General features: G+C 42.0%; 1 protein-coding gene across 3 annotated transcripts; it reads left to right on the forward strand.

Moving 5' to 3' along the window:
* Window positions 1-12: 12 nt before the first annotated feature.
* MRPS33 (mitochondrial ribosomal protein S33) lies at window positions 13-8,797 on the forward strand. 3 transcript variants are annotated; one of them, XM_020899398.2, is made up of 4 exons: window positions 48-98; window positions 1,438-1,489; window positions 4,428-4,669; window positions 8,373-8,797. In XM_020899398.2, the coding sequence occupies exons 3-4, from the start codon at window positions 4,455-4,457 to the stop codon at window positions 8,476-8,478; spliced, it is 321 nt and encodes a 106-aa protein (XP_020755057.1). In that variant the 5' UTR covers window positions 48-98; window positions 1,438-1,489; window positions 4,428-4,454; the 3' UTR covers window positions 8,479-8,797. The 3 variants fall into 3 exon arrangements, with proteins under 3 accessions (XP_020755058.1, XP_020755057.1, XP_020755059.1); XM_020899399.2 differs by lacking the exon at window positions 1,438-1,489 and having other exon boundaries at window positions 13-98; XM_020899400.2 differs by lacking the exons at window positions 48-98; window positions 1,438-1,489 and adding an exon at window positions 105-240.
* Window positions 8,798-18,893: the final 10,096 nt, after the last annotated feature.

An 18,893-nucleotide genomic window follows, 5' to 3' on the forward strand; every position in this document is an offset into this window, starting at 1 on the left:
TCTACTGCTCTCCGCTGGAGTCTCAGGCGGGCGCTTGGGGGCGGGCTGGGGGCTGGCCTTCCGGGAAAAGGGCTGACAGGAGAGAAGGTCACGAGTAGGTAAGGCCGTGTGTGACTTTTAGCGGGGCTCTGTAGTGAGTTGTGCGCGATGGCTTTAGAGACCGAGCGGGGGTCTCCAACCTTTTAGAGTCGCCAAGAATAGGACAAGTCAATTTCATTAACCAGCTCGGAGATTTAACAGGTATCATCTAAACAACTTGGCCTTCTCCTGCTTGACTTGGTGAATTTACCAAACGAAGGGCCCTAGCGTAGTTTCCTCTCCGGCCCAATTATTCTGATCAGGCAGCATTCAAGCCTCGGTTTCTATGCTCATCAGTCGGCCTTAGGTGTGTGGAAGTCGGGGGTAATGCAGATAAGTTGTATCAGCTTAAATATATTAGCGAAAAGCCCAGCTTGACACTGTTGCTTACATCACAGGAGGGAGGTGTGATCCAGGCAGTTGGAGGGGGTTGGGGATGTTCTTGTTGAAATGAGTAAAGCTTGGCCTACATTCAGAGCCGCTCATGTCTCTGAGACCCAGTAAAATAATCAGCACCAAGCTTTAAAAATAATAAAGCATTGTGTCTAGATTGGTTTTGTGTGTGTGTGAAACACATGTGCACAGTGTGTGACTTCCTTGCCTGATGACTATTAGGGCAGTCATTGTGCCGTGACTTTGCCTGTCACCCTGGCAAGGCAGTGAGATAGTATAACTGTCCTGTAGTAGATGAGAAAAGGAAAGCAAAGAATACATACTACTACAAACACGATAATACCATTAAGGTGCAAAGGCAAAATTCCAGCCAGCCTTTGTACTCCAAAGCTGGCGCTGTCCAGTAACCAGTGGTTTTTAAGAAGCCTGCCTCTGCGGCATAATTTACACACACACGTTTCAGCATATGCTTCTAAATACAGCTCCCCAAGATTCACCACACTGAGGAATACCCAGATTGAGAACTCTTGCACAGCAGGGGGCCAGCTGCACAATGGATAACGCGTCTGACTACAGATCGGAAGAACTCTTGCACATCATCCACACTTTCCAAAGAAAAAAGGAAAACGTAATCCAAAGCCAGTTACTGTACAAACCTGATCTTTTTACTGCATCAGACCTATCAGAAAGATACAGAAACTTACCCTTATATGTATGCTAAAGCAAAAATATGGACATTTTCTCCTGTGAGCCTAACATATCTTGCTCCAGCACATTTCAGTAATTCGTTTTTACTTAGCATTTTCAATCCAGGTAATTTTTCTTCATGATACTGTTTTATTTAGTTCACATTTAAAGAAAATTTGATATTTTAAGTGGCCTCATGTGAATAAAAATCTAATTTTCTTGCCTTTTACCTTAATGTCTTTCACACAGTAATCATGTTCTTGTTTGTTTGTGTTTAAGATAAAGTTGACAGTTTCTGTAAAGGGACATAGAGGATCCTGAAAAGTCCTAGGTAAGGCTTTCCCAATCTTAAAAAAAAAAAGAAATCAAAGCTAGTAAAGAGCGGCAGTTTGCCAGTCTCAGGACCAGTATTTATGGACAGCAGAACTTTTGAGCTGATTTAGTCTATAGGAAAGAAAGGATTACCTAGCACCTATGCCATCCTTCATCAGGAACATATAGGTCTGTGCTCTGTAAGAGGCTACAAAGCAGTAACTGGTAATTATTACAGCCATTTTGTTTGCTTCTATTTAGCAAGTGCTTCTTTGTTTCTAGTAAATGTTTCAGGTTTGGAAAGACTTATTCTCTTTCTCCATCAGAAAAGTTATAGGACTTGGAGTTTGTGACAGGACCATTTCCATAGGATTCTTCTTTTTGTTTTAAAAAATCTCTCTATGTATTTACTCGTATTGCTGCACTGGTTCTTCATCACTGCATGTGGACTTTCCTCTAGTAGCAGTGCTCGGGCTTATTGTGGCGGCTTCTCCTGATGCAGAGCACAGGCTCCAGTGCGCGGGATCACCAATTGCAGCACATGGGCTTAGTTGCCCTATGGCACATGGAATCTTCCCAGACCAGGGATCAAACCCTGCACTGGCATACAGATTCTTAACCACTGGACTACTAGGGAAGCCCTCCATTGGATTCTAATGAGACCTTATTATCTATGAGCCATGTGTCCCAGTACTTTGCTGCCTTCCAAGGTTGGCATGGAGATGACTGAGCATCCTATGATGCTTTCAGTGATCACAGTCCTGGTGAGTCCCTTCTTCCTTATTCCCAGGATGTGGTCCCCTCCCCTGTGTTTCCCTGGGTGTCAGTGTTTGTGAGGATACCATTCTAGGGAGGCACAGGTTCAGCTGCATGGGGTATGCATCTCCTTTTGTGCATGATTAAATGAGGACAAGGAACAAACAAATGTGTCTGTATATAGAACGTATGAATACCAAGCACGTTTAGGTTTTTGCTTTTTTTAGTTTGCCATTTATTCAGTGCCACTGTCTTATTTCTCACACAGCCCTGCAAGCTTTGTTTTCTGAAAGGGAAACTCATACTTAGAGACAATAGGTAATTGTTCACCCAATTTTGGGTGAACTCCAGGAGTTGGTGATGGACAGGGAGGCCTGGCGTGCTATGGTTCATGGGGTCGCAAAGAGTCGGATACGACTGAGCAACTGAACTGAACTGAAGGGTGGAGGGAAGAGAAAAGATAATGCATGCGAAGAAACTTTTTGTATCTTTTGAAGGCAACTTCTGGTAATGTGCAAAACCTGATACATTATTATATTCTCTTTATATGTTACACTTGGTGACTTTTTTTCATTGATGAAATTATAAACCTAGCCCTAACAACCCCAATCCATCCCCATCTACAGTGGAGCAAGAGTTGGGAAAGAAGGGAATCCTGGAACAGAGAGCGCTGAAAGGAGTAAGGCTTGCACAGATCGCAGTTTGGAGGGGAGTTGGAGGGGGGAGACCTTGGACCTGACCGTTCTCCCATTGCTGGCCTTCAGGTGGCACTGTTGGCCCAAGATTGCTTGGTTGGTTTTCAGAAGGTAACTGGTTAGAGATTGACCTGAAATTGGTTTCAGGTCATCCTTTACACTCTTTCAGTGGATCTTGGAATGGACATGAAAAGTTCTTTAAATACTGGGTATTTAAATTGCCAGAGAAATTTTGAAATTTACTTGGCAGCATTCCTGTTTAGGAGAGTTTTTTTTTAAAATATATTTCTTCGATTGGTTTTTCAAGATAGGTTGATGCCTTTTTTTCTATTCAGAGGTCAGCTCCTTTTCATCCTCGATGAACTGTCCCCCAGGATACTGTCTTAGTCAACAAAACTCTCATGTCACCACAAAAGTTTATGTAAATTAGTATACTCTGCTGACAGTTACCCTTATGTTTAAACTAAAGTGGAATGAGAGTTAGTCCACTGGCATCATTCTTTTTTCTAATATAAGAAACTCTCTACTGCTTTTGTAATTGAATTATAACTGATATACAGTATCATATGTTACAGATATACCCTATAGTGTGGCACAATTTTTAAAGGTAATATTCCATTTATAGTTACAAAATATTGGTATAATACTTGTGAACAGTCTTGATTTTTAATGTATCACTTATATAATCTTCAATATATATTACCTGTAATTTCTGCATATTGCAGATATCATTCTTACACTATTTCACCATTTTATGCCTCCAAAGAAAAAGTTACTGTTTTCAGCTAATACGAATTTAGCAAGTTTTCATTAAAACAGATGGAAGATAAGACACGTCACATCACAACTCATAAATACCTTTTATTCAGGAATAAAATGAGCTGTCGAGTTAGTTCCTATAAGACTACTATCTCTGTTTTTCCCAACTGGCTCTCAGTCTCTAGGAAGAATCCAATCCAGCAACCTAGAGGCTAAATGACCTCATAATTCATTAGCCGTTCTCAGAGCCATCTGGAGCCCTTGAGGAGAACAGTGTTCAAAGGGCTGATAATAAAGACAACAGCATAATTATTTCTCCACCATGATTAAACCTTTAGACGGCAAGCAGTCAGCATGTTTATTCTGCAGAGTGCTGAGGTCGATGTTTTCTGAAGGTATAATAACAGATGCTGTGGCTGGATAACTTGTTTCCCTGTCCTCATCTAGCCTACAAATAGGTAAGCTGACTATCAGTAAATAACCTATTAAATCACAAAACCGTTCATTGTAAAACGGGCATTACAGCACAGGAATAATCATCTGCGAACACCAAACGTAAAAGATGCGAGCGGAAAGCATGCAAAGGAAATAACCACTCGAACTGTGGATATTTCTCAACCCCAAGGCATGTCCTGCCAACATGAACTAAGTCATGGGTGGCTCGCTGTGTTTTCATTTTGTAAGGTATTCCTTAGATAATCTGGGAATTTCTTAACATGAACTGTTTGTGTTCTCATTTTTCTATAGGGCCTCTTGTTCCTTGCTGCTCAAGAAATGTCTTCACTTTCAGAATATGCCTTGCGCATGAGTCGTCTGAGTGCCCGGCTGTTCGGTGAGGTTGCCAGGCCTACTGATTCCAAATCCATGAAAGTGGTGAAGCTGTTCAGTGAGCAGCCTTTGGCCAAGAGAAAGGAGACTTATGACTGGTATCCAAATCACAACACTTACTTTGCACTCATGGGGATACTACGTTTTCTTGGCCTCTACAGGTAATGACAAAAAAATAAAATAAAAAAACACAAAGAGTAACCTGTAGGAGGTTTGTTTAATAGATCAGAAAGGGGAAAAGATTGGCCTTTCTACTTTTATAGTTTTTTGGTTCTTATAATAGTGCCCAGGTAGTTCAAAAGGTACAGTTGTGGCAGGGGAAAGCTTTCAAAATATCCATAATGAGTATACTAAGAAAAAGAAAAAAAAAAGGAAACATGCACACACTAGAAGACATACGTTAATTATGTCTAAGATGTGACTCCCATTGACTAGATACTGAGCTATAGAGGGACCTTGAATTAGTCGTTAATCTAAGAGCGCTCAATGGATGCAGAGGAAACAGGTCCACACACTGAGCAGATCCCGTTGGTCAGATGAAAAGGGCACAGCCGACCTGCTTCCTAACTGGTGAGGGGGAGCCTCCTTTCTTTCCTGATGGCAGTTTTGTTGAATTTCTTATTTCCTTTCACCCTCTTTGGGCATTTTTAATTGGCACCCTTTTTGGTATACTAAAGCTGAAGTTTACCTTTATGGATAATAGGTAATTAACATTATAATAGGATAATAATATGTAATAGTAAGAGTAGCAGGCTCTTTCCACCATGCATTTGTATGTTTGTGCATGTGTAGGAAGTGGGTGCTTAAGATAATATGCTGCTCTAGAAAGAAAAAAGATCAAATACCCCTGTGATCGTTTTTCTTTTAAAAGATGTCTTAAAAAAATAAAAATAAAAAATGTCTTAATTACCAAATGAATACATGCTCATTATACAAGAATTTAAACAGTACATAATTGTATAAAGTTAAATGCCTACTTCTTTTTTTTTAACATGTTTTAATTGTCTTAAGGCAATGTTACAAAAATTAATTTGGGACTGTTTGCTCTAATATAATAAGATTAACAGTTCATTCCAAATAACAAGAGATTGGTACATTCATTTACCCAACAGATTTTTTTTTTTAAGTACCTTCCATATGCAGGCATTTAAGATGGGCACAAGGGAAATGGTCTATGAACAAAATAGATTTGCTTAGTTAATATATCACTAGAGATGATAATCCATGATGTATTTTGAATTTCTGGAATTGCTTTTGGGATTATCTCCCTAAAGTCTTAGCTCAAAAAAATAAAAACTAATTTTATTCTTACCCCAAATAAAATATTGAAAGATAGTGTCCTGAGTAGAAAATCATAACCCATACCAAAATTACCTTCAGTTATTTTAATTTACTTTTTTGCTGCTGCTCCCCATTTGTTTGAAAAATAAAGCCTCAGCTATCTTTGGGGACAGAGGAAAAACACTTGGCTTTAGTTATCCATGGAGAAGTACAATTATTTTCACGTATGTAGTCACTAGTTACGGTAAATGGTGCCTCTAACGCAAGGCCTCCTGGGGAGTCAGGCAGGATGAAAGCAGACAAACTTCAGTAAAGAAAATATTACAAAGACCTACAAAATGGGGAGGCAATCAGGGTCTCAAAAACCGTGACTCATTCCATCAAGCAGGTGCTCAGGCAGTTCATCCACAAAGACCCCCGCCTTTCTGCCTTTGGAACTCTTTCTGTCTGGGGGGTTGTCAGAAATGACTGATGGGAGGGAAGAAGAGAGGAAAAAACATCATAAGTAAATTACGTGGTATGTTACAAAGTTGAATGTGATGCAGGGGGAGAAAATAGAGCCAGCTGAGCAGGCTCAAGAGTGCTGACTGGTCCCTCAGTGGGCAGGGCGAGGATGGATCACAGTACTAAACAGAACGGCCAGGGTAGCCTCACTGAGAAGACGAGCTTTCCGCAGAAACTTGAGGGTGGAGAGTGAGCCGGGGGGACCCAAGGAAGAGCTTTCAAGGCAGAGACCAAAGCAGAGCAGAGGCCTTGTGGAATACGCCTCACCTGTTCCAGGAGCCTCACAGGCTGAAGGGAAAGCCTTGGGACAGGAGGCAGGTTGTGAAGGGGGCTGAGAAAGCAGAGAACAGTTTGCCAAGCTGTGGACAGAGGAGTGACATGATCTGACCTACGTCTCAGTAGAATTATTCTGGCTGCTTTTTTGAGAGTGACTTACTTGGGGGCAATCATAGCTAATCCTGAGGAGGGCATGGCAACCCACTCCAGCATTCTTGCCTGGAGAATCCTCGTGGAGAGAGGAGTCTGGCAGGCTACAGTCCATCAGATCGCAAAGTGTCTAACACAACTGAGCGACTAAGCAAAGCACAGCACATAGCTAATCCCAGAGAGGTCTGTTGTAGTTAAACAAACTGGAGGAACTTCTTGGTGGTCCAGCGGTTAAGACTCTGAGCTTTCACTGCCAAGGGCTGGGGTTCAATCTCTGACTGGGGAACTAAGATCCCACAAACCACACGGCACAGCCAAAATTAAAGAATAAAAAAATTAAAAAGCAGCTGTGCTGTGTGTGCTTAGTCGCTCAGTCATGTCCGACTCTGCGACCTGTGGACTGTAGCCCACCAGGCTCCTCTGTCCATGGGGATTCTCCAGGCAAGAATACTGGAGTGGGTTGCCATGCCCTTCTCCAGGGGATCTTCCCAACCCAGAAATCGAACCAGGGTCTCCTGCATTGGATTCGTTACCAGCTGAGCTACCAGGGAAACCCTAAAATGGCATCAGGAGTTAAAATTGGGCCCAGGAAACCGCTCTCTTACATTTAATTCATTTACCACTATCCACACTTGTACAGGTGAGGAGCCCAAGGTGCAGAGAGGGAAGAATCCTCACCCAAGGTCACACAGCTACTAGATGGTGGAGCTGTGACTTGAACCCAGGGTCACATGGGTTCCAGAGCTTACATATTGAAATACGATACTGTTTTAGGCCCTCCTATCCATAGGTTAGCTATCTGTAGATTCAACCAACCACAGATTGAAAATATTCGGGAAAAAAAAAAATTCCAGAAAGTTCCAAAAACCCTTGAATTTGCTGTGCACTGGCAACTCTTTATATATGACATTTACATTTATTAAGTATTATAAGTAGATTTAAAATATACAGGAGGATGTGTGTAGATTATATGCTAATGATATGCCATATAAGGGACTTGAGCACCAGTAGATTTTGGTATCTCTTGGTGGGGGCTCCTAGAGCCAGTCCTTCAAGGATACTAAGGAATGGCCATGTTTGATTGTAAAATGGAGACATTTTTATACAGTACGGGCAGTCTTCAGCTTATAGCCCATTCATATGTACAAACAGCCCTGGCCGCCTTGATCCCTCTAGGACCTGTCTGTAGAGTTGCTCTCTGCTGACCCAGCTTCCTTCTGCCGGAGACTCCCCAGCAGCCTTCTATGTGACTCATCCACTGTCATCCAGGCAGCTTCCTCCACAACTGTCCGCTTAGGTGCTGATCCCTGGGCCTCCCAGGGTCTTGTGTAGCTACTGAAGCTTATACCCACTTTCTGCCCCCGTCAATGGGGCAGTTATTAGTGTTGAATCCTACTTATATCGGTTTACATGGACAGGCTTGGCAATTAACTGCTGTTTGTGACCTTGCTTCTGTGAGGGGAAACTGACTTAGAAGGGAACTCTGGGAACACAGCCTGTCTGTACATCAGGGGCTCGCTGTCCTTGCTGTTCACTAAGCTGTAGAAGTCAGAGTTTTATGACCAGAACCACCTAAGGGAACATTCTAGACAGGTGTACTTTTCCAGTCTGGGTAAAAATACTGGCTAATTATTTTTTTCTTCCTCCTTTCAGAGATGAACATCAGGACTTCAAGGATGAGCAGCTGCGTCTAAAGAAGCTTCGTGGAAAGGAGAAGCCAAGGAAAGGAGAAGGGAAAAGAGCAGCGAAAAAGAAATAGTGCTGGTCCATCAGGGGAGGACTTCTCTCTCAGTGGCTGAAAGCAGAAGGAAGTATATTTACATCCACATCCTGGAGGAGTGTCAGCTTTCCAGGTTGAAGACTGTTTGGAGGAATACCATCACATTCGTGTTGAAATCTAACGCAGTTGAATTGTGACTGGTTTCATTCTAATTCTGCAAAATTATCTGCCTTGGTTCTATAATCTGAAGTTTACCTTATTCCCCAAAGAAATGGAACACATGATTAATGACTGGTTTGGGAGGGGATGGGGTGTTGGAGGAGTAGAGGGGAAACTCATTAAATGAACGTCCTCATTACTCCTTTCTTGCCTCCCCACCTAAACCATTCCTATCATCTCTGCGGCTGTTCAACCACTGTCTCCACCACCAAGCTCACACACACTTTATGTTCCTCTCTGCCTACTCCTTTGAGAATATCTGTAAGATAAGTTTGTGGGATAAAAGGCTGTGCCTGGTAGGAGAGTACTGAATACCTGCTTTATACAAGCTGCCAGAGCCCTGGTAATACAGTCATTTGCAGGAAACAGTCCCTACCTCATGGAACTTTCAGTCCTGTGGGAGAGACTGGTATCACATAGTTACACAAATACAACTGTGTTATATGCTACAAAGGAAAAATCCAGACAGACTTCTGTGAGAATGTGGATGGATCGATGGGTTGATCCACAGGGATAGAGGCCAGAACTTCCTTAAGTAGTTTAAAGAAGGCCTCCCTAAAGAGCTCTGAAGAGTAAATTAGGGTGGGGCAGAATAAAAATGGTGGAAAAGCATTAGAGGCATAGAGAACATCCACTGGCAAAGTCCGAAGGTAAAGGAAATGGTCCAGTTTGAGGAACTGAAAAAACAGGAACTAGTATGACTTTAGTATAATGAAACAAAAGCCAGACTGTGAAGAGTTTTGCAAGTTCTTTGAAAAAGCTTGGACTTAACCAGATTAACTTGTATATAGTTAACCAGATTTAAACTTTTTATTGTATTCTAGCAGTGAGTTTCCAATGAGATGCATTTTTTCCCCCCCAAGTATTCTGAAGATCTCTAGCACTGTCTAGGAAATTTTTTAAATACTTTATTTTTACTGTGGCAAAATCATAAAAGTTAAATCCTGACTGTTTTTAAGTGTACAGTACAGAAGCAGTAACTATATGCAGATTATTGTGGAAAATAAAGTACCTTTAACCCCTGTTCCCCACTGGCAAAGCACCAGCAGCCACTGCTCTAGCTGTAATTTTCTTTCCCTGCAACACTGGCAGTATTGGCAGTAACTGCCCTGTGAATAATTCCTGAACTAGTAGGAATCTTGCTCCATATGTTTAGATAAATGGTATTTTTAAAGATACTTATCCAGATGGTATGGCTAGGGCCTATATTACAGTTGATAAAAATAAGAAATACCTAAAAATGGATAATTCCATCTGATAGACATGAATTTCAGCAGAAATCTGAGAATCCATTCAGTTAGAACTTTCCTGAGCACCTGGCACATGCTAATTGTAGAGGACACAGAGGAATAGCTTTAGTCCCTAGGATCTGTGAATGAACATGTGTGTGTTGTAAAGTATTGACCAGATCCTGGGGACTCAAAGCGAAGATACATTGTTACTCTTGGCCAGTGCAGAGGAGCCGGCTGGGTAGATGGGCTCCAGGATGCTGGGCTGAGAAACAGGCTTGCAGCCTGAACCCAGTGTAGCTAAATGGATGTTCTGAATCGCCATTCCCACCTTTTGCGGGAAAGACTGACTGTAAGAGGAACTTAGGAGCATTAGCTTGATACTTTTAAAGAGTGCATTAGATGTCAGCAGCTCCCCTGAGTCAGAAAACAAGCCAAGGATCGGTGTGTTGCTACGCTGATGGTCCCTGAGCCTCCAAGGAGCCTTAGCACTACTTGACAGGAAAGCTGTAGACAACTCAGCAGGTTAGCGTGGCACTGCTCCATGCTGAAAATAAGAAAGCTAAAATGCATTTGTATATGAGCTGCACCCTAAAACCAACCAACAAGCAAACACTTTGCAGCTCAAAACAATCTTTACTGAACGGTGGACCAGACGGAAAGTAAAAGATGAGAGGGAAGAGTCAATTCTCAACTCCATGGAATCAACACATTTCAGGACACCAGCGACCAGCAGTTAAGAGCTAACTGCAACTAGAAAAAATACCTTTTTGGGTTTTGGCTAGCCAGATGGTTTAATTTCTCTGGTCAGAACCAAAACTATTTGTTTTCCCTCTAGTGTTTCATGTGCATGGAGGATTTCACCCTTGAATGGCTTAGTAAAAAGAGACTGGTTTCTGAAACCCATGATTCAAAACTCATGGGTTTGTGTCTCCAGCTAGGAGACATTAAGTCCCTTACCACCTCTGAGACTTTCTACCTCTGTAAAATCATGATAGTACTTCATGGGATTAATGAAAACATTTGTGAAAAGGACTAGGTATACTATAAAAGGTTAATCAAATATTTTTACAGACAGCTATTTATATGACTAATGAGAATTGCTTCTGACTAGCAGATTTTTCCAAGGCAATGTCGATAAATACCTGCTAAAAATATGAGTTCTCTACATTTATAAGCAGCATGGTAGGTTCAGGAAGAAGATGTGAGATGCATCTTACTGTTTCTGTAATCATGGGTTCCAGTAACTTTTTTTTTAAAGCACACACAAACATCATAATGCTTTTATTTATGAAGCTCCTCCCACAAAAAAAGTCAGAATTTAAAAATTCCACCCACAAATGGATACATGTATCTGTATGGCTGAGGCCCTTTTCTGTCCCCTTGAAACTATCACAACATTTTTAATTGGCTATACTCCAATATAAAATAAAAAGTTTAAAAAAATAAAATCCCACCCTCTTCACCTTTTTCCTCTTTCCTCACACACTTCTCCCAAAGCTTTTAAGTCTTAAAGTTTAGAGAATGAGAGACAGGAACAAACTTCAAGAGCAAAAGGCAGAGGGAAATGTCTTTCAACCTGCCAATCCTGACTTCATGGTCCTTCTTAAGTACTCATTTATAAGTTCAAAAGGAAGCATTTCTTTTAAAAAATTATATGTATATTTATATATATATATTAAATATATATATATTAAAATTATATTTTTTATATATTTAAAATTACATATATATGAGATAAAATCACCAAAACAAACAGCAATACATTCAAGAAGACTTAGATGAAACAAGGAAACATAGTAAAGCCCTGGATGTGAAGATAACTGGAAAACCAGTAAAAAATGTATGCTGAACTTGAAACATTTTGAGAGATCAATGTGGTTTGAACTATCAGGAACTTTTACAAGCAGTGACAACCATAATTGCAAGTAATGTCAGTGTTTTTAGAGCATTTATCGGATGTGGGGAATGCTTTGTAAGCCTGATCTTATTTAATTCCCATATCATAAGTATCCCCCCTTTTACAGATGCAGAAACTGAGGCTTAGGTCTTTTGCTAAAAATCACACAGCTCAAAATGTCTTAGACTGACATAGAAGGTTAAGTCCCAGCCACCTAACTCCAAAGCCTGTACCTTTTGTGACATGACAGCGTAGCACAGATCTGCTAAGTCTGAGGATTACCGTAACAATAACTACCATTTGTCCGGTGTTTTAGCATTTGCTAAGCACTGTGCTTGGGCTTGCCAGGTGGCTCAGTGGTAAAGAATCCACCTGCCAAAGCAGGAGTTACAGGTTCAATTCCTGGGCAGATCCCCTGGAGAAGGACTTGGCAACTCACTGCAGCATTCTTGCCTGGAAAGTCACATGGGCAGAGAAGTCTGGTGGGCTACAGTCCATGGGGTTACAGGGTCGGACATGACTGAGCACAGCACAGCAAGTACTGTGCTTAGCTCCTTAAGCCATATGGCTTAATGCTTAAAGCCACGCTATGAAGTATCACTTTTCCCATTTTATATGTGAACTGCAGTTTAGAGCTGTGGCCCTCAGCTTCCAGCCATAGCTGGAGTCACCAGCAGGAGGTTAGAAGAACCCTGTGCCTGGTTCCACTCCAGGCCAATTCAGTCAGCATGGGGGTGGGGAGGGAGCAATGACTTCACCACAGTATTTTTGAGAAGCCCCTTAGCTGGCTGTGCTGTGCAGCCAAGGTTAAGAGTCATCGCTTTAAGGCATATTCCTCAGGGACTTCCCTGGTGGCCCAGTGGCTAATACTCTGAGCTCCCAATGCGTGGGGCCTGGGTTTGATCCCTGGTCAGGGAACTAGATTCCCACATGCCACAACTAAGACTACGTGCCCCAGTGAAGATGGAAGATCTTGTGTACTGCAACTAAGACTGGGTGCAGCCAAATAAAAAAAATTTTTTTAATTAAAAAAAAGTATTATTTCTCAAACTTTAGTATTCAGCAGTTATCATCGAGAGAGCTTGTCAAACAAGGCTGGGCCCCACCCCAGACTGTCTTATTCAGTAGGGCTCCCAGGGGCCCAAGAATTTGATTCTTGGCCCCCATCCCAACTTCCTGAGTGTTGCTGATGCTGCTAGCACGGTACCACACTTTGAGAACTATTAAAGTCACTCGGCCAAAGCCCACCAGCTGGCAAACTAGTGGCTCTACCTCGAACGAGATTCCTTAGCCACCCTGAAGCCTTCTCCTAACCCAGAAGGAGCAAATCTTTAGAACTTGACAGCTGTAGAAAAAGGTGTCCATTCCAGGTAAGGAGAAAGTCTTAGTATGAGAAAGTTCACGAAACTACTGACTGTTGTAAAAGAAAAATTGAATAAATGGAGCAGAATCCCATATATTTGAATAGGAAGATTATGTGTTATTAAGATGTTAAGAGTTTACATTTAATTTATATAATTTATGATTTCTATCAAAATTTCAATATACATTTCTGGTGTTTGATAAAAGGATTTAAAATTTCATCTGGAATGAAAAATAGAGAACACAAAAGAAATTCTGAAAAGGAAGAATAATGTGAAGACCTATATCAGATGATGAAATATATAGTTTAAATTGTTTTTAAAGATACTGGTATTCATACAAGATTCAATCATGAAGGGAAAAAAGAGATAATCTAGAAATAGTTTGTATAATAGTGAACATATAATAAAGGGTGCTTCACAAATTTGTTAATAAATGGTATTGGGACAATTAGTTAGCAATTGGGTGGGGGAAGAACAACTTAACACCTCATACCATACACCAAATAAATATTGCATGGTTCAGTAATTAAATACAGGGGGAAAAAATTTAATGGAAAGTGTAAGGGAATAGAACTGAATCATTAGCTAAACTTGGACAGATGCTTACTTCTGTAACCTCAAAGTAATAAAAGAAGCCCAAGTGAAAAGCCCAGCAGATTAAAAAGAGGTTCTTAAGAAAATTTTTAAATGATACCAAAAAAATATTTACGGCAAACAAGACAAATAAATTGGATGTTTTTTAAGTTATATAAAGAATTCCTACAGTTTTATGAGAAAAACATGCAAGTAACAAAAGAAAAATGGCTAATGACACAAAAAGAGCAACTAGAATTAGTAAATAAATACATGAGGATACACACTCTACTCTCAGGGCCTTTATACTTTGCCTCCAAACACACTCTCCCCAAATGTCCCACCTGGCTCTTAAACTCCCTTTTTCAGGTCTTTTACCAAAGGTCACCTCACACTCACAAAGCTTTCTCTGACTACTCACTTGAAAATCACAAATACTTATTCACGAGTGAACCTCACCTTTTCTGCTCCATTTTCTACCAGGCACAGTGAACAGTTTATGTATCGTCTCTTCCTCCTGCAAAAACCCAGCTCTATGTGGACAGGAATTTTACTCACACTCATTACCATATCCCCAGTGCCTAGAACAGTACCTGGTTTGTAGTCAGAATCTCTACATTTTGGCTGAATGAAAGACCCAAACTTACTTATAATTGGAAAATTAATAAAGTACTTTTTTCTCACTATATTAGAAAAAAAGAGAAGGAAAGAAGAAAGGGAGGGAGGGATGAAGGAAGAGAAAAATAAATGAATGATAATTCATTTGGATTGACAAGATTTAGTAAAACTGGAAGATTGCTGTTGGCAGTATAGTTTAGCCTTATTGAAAAAGAATCTATTGACAAGTATACCAAGCCATTAATAACACCCATATCCTTTGACCTAAAAACACAACTTTGCATCTAGATTTTTATTTTTAAATACCATTCTATAACACAAGAAATCCCAGCTCCTTGGAGAAAGTGGATTCCAAGGCCGTAGTTGGTAAAACGCCAGAAAGTAAAATAATGCCCTTTCAAAACAGAGGGAACTTGCTTAAAAGGCATGGGATTTAACCTAAAAGAGTTCCCAATGGCCAAGGCTGGAACAATTTGAGCATCAGAACAAATAAGAAGAGTGCTGGTTTAAAACCCAAAGATTAAAATAAATATCCTTGAGTTCATACTGATACAAATAAATTGGGGAGAAGTGACAACTGTTATTACAGAAGAATCAATTCAGTTCAGTCGCTCAGTTGTGTCCAACTCTTTGCAACCCCACAGACTGCAGCCAGGCTTCCCTGTCTATCACCAACTCCTGGGGCTTACTCAAACTCATGTCCATCGAGTTGGTGATGCCATCCAACCATATCATCCTCTGTTGTCCCCTTCTCCCACCTTCAATCTTTACCAGCATCAGGGTCTTTTCCAGTGAGTCAGTTCTTTGTATTAAGTGGCCAAAGTATTGGAGATCCAGCTTCAGCATCAGTCCTTCCGATGAATATTCAGGACTGATTTCATTTAGGATGGACTGATGGAATCTCCTTGCAGTCCAAGGGACTCTCAAGAATCTTCTCCAACACCACAGTTCAAAAGCATCAATTCTTCGGCATTCACTTTTCTTTCATTTATTTTTATAGTTGGAGGCTAATTGCTTTACAATATTGTAATGGTTTTTGCCATACATTGACATAAATCAGCCATGGATTTACATGTGTACAGTCCAACTCTCATATCCATACATGACTACTGGAAAAACCATAGCTTTGACTGGATGGACCTTTGTTGGCAAAGTAATGTCTCTGCTTTTTAATATGCTGTCTAGGTTGGTCATAACTTTTCTTCCAAGGAGCAAGTATCTTTTAATTTTATGGCTGCAGTCACCATCTGCAGTGATTTTGGAACCCCCCAAAATAAAGTCTCTCACTGTTTCCATTATTTCCCCATCTATTTGCCATGAAGTGATAGGACTGGATGCCATCATCTTCATTTTCTGAATGTTGAGCTTTAAGACAGTTTTTTCACTCTCCTCTTTCACTTTCATCAAGAGGCTCTTTAGTTCTTCTTCACTTTCTGCCATTAGGGTGGTGTCATCTGCATATCTGAGGTTATTGATATTTCTCCAGGCAATCTTGATTCCAGCTTGTGCTTCATCCAACCTAGCGTTTCTCATGATGTACTCTGCATATAAGTTAAATAAGCAGGGTGACAATATACAGCCTTGATGTACTCCTTTTCCTATTGGGAACCAGTCTGTTGTTCCATGTCCAGTTCTAACTGTTGCTTCCTGACCTGCATACAGATTTCTCAAGAGGCAGGTCAGGTGGTCTGGTATTCCCATCTCTTTCAGAATTTTCATCAGTTTATTGTGATCCACACAGTCAAAGGCTTTGGCATAGTCAATAAAGCAGAAATAGATGTTTTTCTGGAACTCTCTTGCTTTTTCAATGATCCAATGGATGTTGGCAATTTGATCTCTGGTTCCTCTGCCTTTTCTAAATCCACCTTGAACATCTGGAAGTTCACGGTTCACGTATTGTTGAAGCCTGGCTTTGAGAATTTTGAGTATTACTTTACTAGTCTGTGAGATGAGTGAAATTGTGTGGTAGTTTGAATGTTCTTTGTCATTGCCCTTCTTTGGGATTGGAATGAAAACTGATCTTTTCCAGTCCAATGGCCACTGCTGATTTTTCCAAATTTGCTGGCATATTGAGTGCAGCACTTTCACAGCATCACCTTTTAGGATTTGAAATAGCTCACCTGTAATTCCATCACCTCCACTAGCTTTGTTCATAGTGATGCTTCCTAAGGCCCAGCTGACTTCGCATTCCAGGATGTCTGGCTCTAGGTGAGTGATCACACCATTGTGGTTATCTGGGTCATGAGGATCTTTTTTGTATAGTTCTTCTGTGTATTCTTGCCACCTCTTCTTAATATCTTCTGCCTCTGTTAGGTATGTATTGTTTCAGTCCTTTACTGTGCCCTTCTTTGCGTGAAATGTAACCTTGGTATCTCTAATTTTCTTGAAGAGATCTCTAGTCTTTCTCATTCTATTGTTTACCTCTATTTCTTTGCATTGAAGAATAGAAACTTTAAAATGTTAAGAATGAGGAAGAGAGAAAATCACTATCAGAACACCACATAATCATTGCTGCAGGCAAGATCCACTGATGGGATGCTAAAATTAGTGGGCAAAAGTATGTAGATGTTTGTATGCTTTCAAAGTATTTCCCCTAAAAATAACTATTATGCACAAAGAGAAAAGTAGTAACTTTAAGGTAAAGAAACCTAACAGACACCATCTTAAGCAGGAGATCCAGGTAAACATCAATAATAAGACATCAATAATACAGGACCGACACTGGGTCCTTTTGACAGGATTCACTGAGGGGGCCATACCACACTGTGAAATTCTGCCCCATAATGTAGAACTGGGGGTTCTGTGAGGTGCCCTGGCAAGGTACAGATGGGCTTGGGGGTGCAGGGCTACGACAACACGAGATCCACACACATGGCCCTCACATGCTCCCCCAGAAGGCAGAGCAGGAGGACACGGGTTAGGAAGCTAGGGACTACCAGTGAGCCTGGAGCGAGCAGAGACAGCGCAGTGCCAAGGTAAGACCAGGCTCCGCATGCGGAAGCCGGAGGACCAGAGCGGCTAAGAGAGAAGCAAAAGGCAGCCAGGAGACAGCTGGATCAGGAGGAAAGAATCTAGCCCAGAGCTCAGAGGCTGGTGGCTTACAGCCCGTATTTGGCCCATGAGTATGATTTGTCTGGCCCCGTGATATTTTTTAAACTGTGAATTAGATACCAATGTTTTGTAATTAAGAGATTGCACATAAAACCTAGATATCAGCTTCTCTTAAAAAAAAATCAGAAGACGTGAGCACACCAGGTTTACACAGGTCGCCCTTTCAGACCCAGAGGCAGCCTGTTCACCCCTGGGCCATTGCCCTGCCTGCTCCTCTGGATTCTCATCGCCTGCCTGGCTTTCCTGTAGGCTATTCAGTCTTTAAATATGTCTCAGGACCCCGCTGAAGCAGCCAAGTCCATGTGACAGCACAGGTTGGGGGTGACTGCAGGACAAGTCACTGCCGGACCCTGGCCGGGGCTTGAGTCAGCCTCCTTGGTGCTGAAGGGGCGGCGCTGGTGAAGGGTGCCGCCTGCAAGCCCCCAGTGCAGCCGGAGCACCTAAGTAAGCGCCATAGGCAGGTCTAACCACTGTGCCGTCAGCAACTGAGAGACAGGAGAGCGTATTCTACTGAGGAAGAGACTAGCAGGCTTGATGGTTTCTGCTCTTTCTAGCACACTTGATTCTGCTCGAAGCTTAAGACAACTGGTTCTCTCTGTGTTTCCTGGGATTTTGTGACGGCCAAGGGAAAGAATGGAATAGGATCCAATAGGCTTTGCACGGATGAGACAGACATGTTTGTGCGTTTTGAAGGCAGAGGTGGGCAGAAGCAGGGACCATGCATTTCAGGAGGGGCCACTGTTAGGGAACAAAAGTTTTCTGGTTTTATTTTTCTTCTGTGGTATGCGCTTTACCTGAGTGCTAAGTCTCTTCCGCCGTGTCTGAGTCTTTGAGACCTCCATGGACTGTAGCCCACCAGGCTCCTCTGTCCATGGGATTCTCCAGGCAAGAATACTGGAGTGGGTTGCCATTCCCTCCTGCAGGGGATCTTCCTGACCCAGGAATCATACCTGCATCTTTTACATCTCCTGCATTGGCAGGTGGGTCTTCACCACGAGCACCACCTGGGAAGCACTGGGCAGCATTTCACCTACTCTGACAGCAAACAGAGGTATGAAGCGCTGGTTGCCGAGCAAAATTGGAACTCTGATGGGAAATTACTTCTGAGCCCTTTCGGTCAGTGCGGCACTGACCCAGAACGAAGCCAGATGGGTGACCAGCCCCACCGGGGCACCCGGTCCAAGGGATAGAGAGAAGTCACTCTGCACCTCCAGGCACAACTTGACAGGCAGCAGGGCAGAGCGAGAGGAGATCCAGGCCTTGGGCAGGGTGCAAACAATCCTACACCCCGAGGCAGGAGGCCAGCAGCCATGTGACCCCCTGAGAGACAAGCGCTGGAGCCGGAGAGGGGCGCCCCCGGGGGAGATGAGGGGCTCTCGGCTGTGAAGGCAGGGGGCCCTTGGGGCTCTCACTTACCCCGCTCACTCTGTTCACAAGGAG

Source organism: Odocoileus virginianus, chromosome 1 (genome assembly GCF_023699985.2).
Source record: "Odocoileus virginianus isolate 20LAN1187 ecotype Illinois chromosome 1, Ovbor_1.2, whole genome shotgun sequence".
Taxonomy (NCBI): Eukaryota; Metazoa; Chordata; class Mammalia; order Artiodactyla; family Cervidae; genus Odocoileus; species Odocoileus virginianus.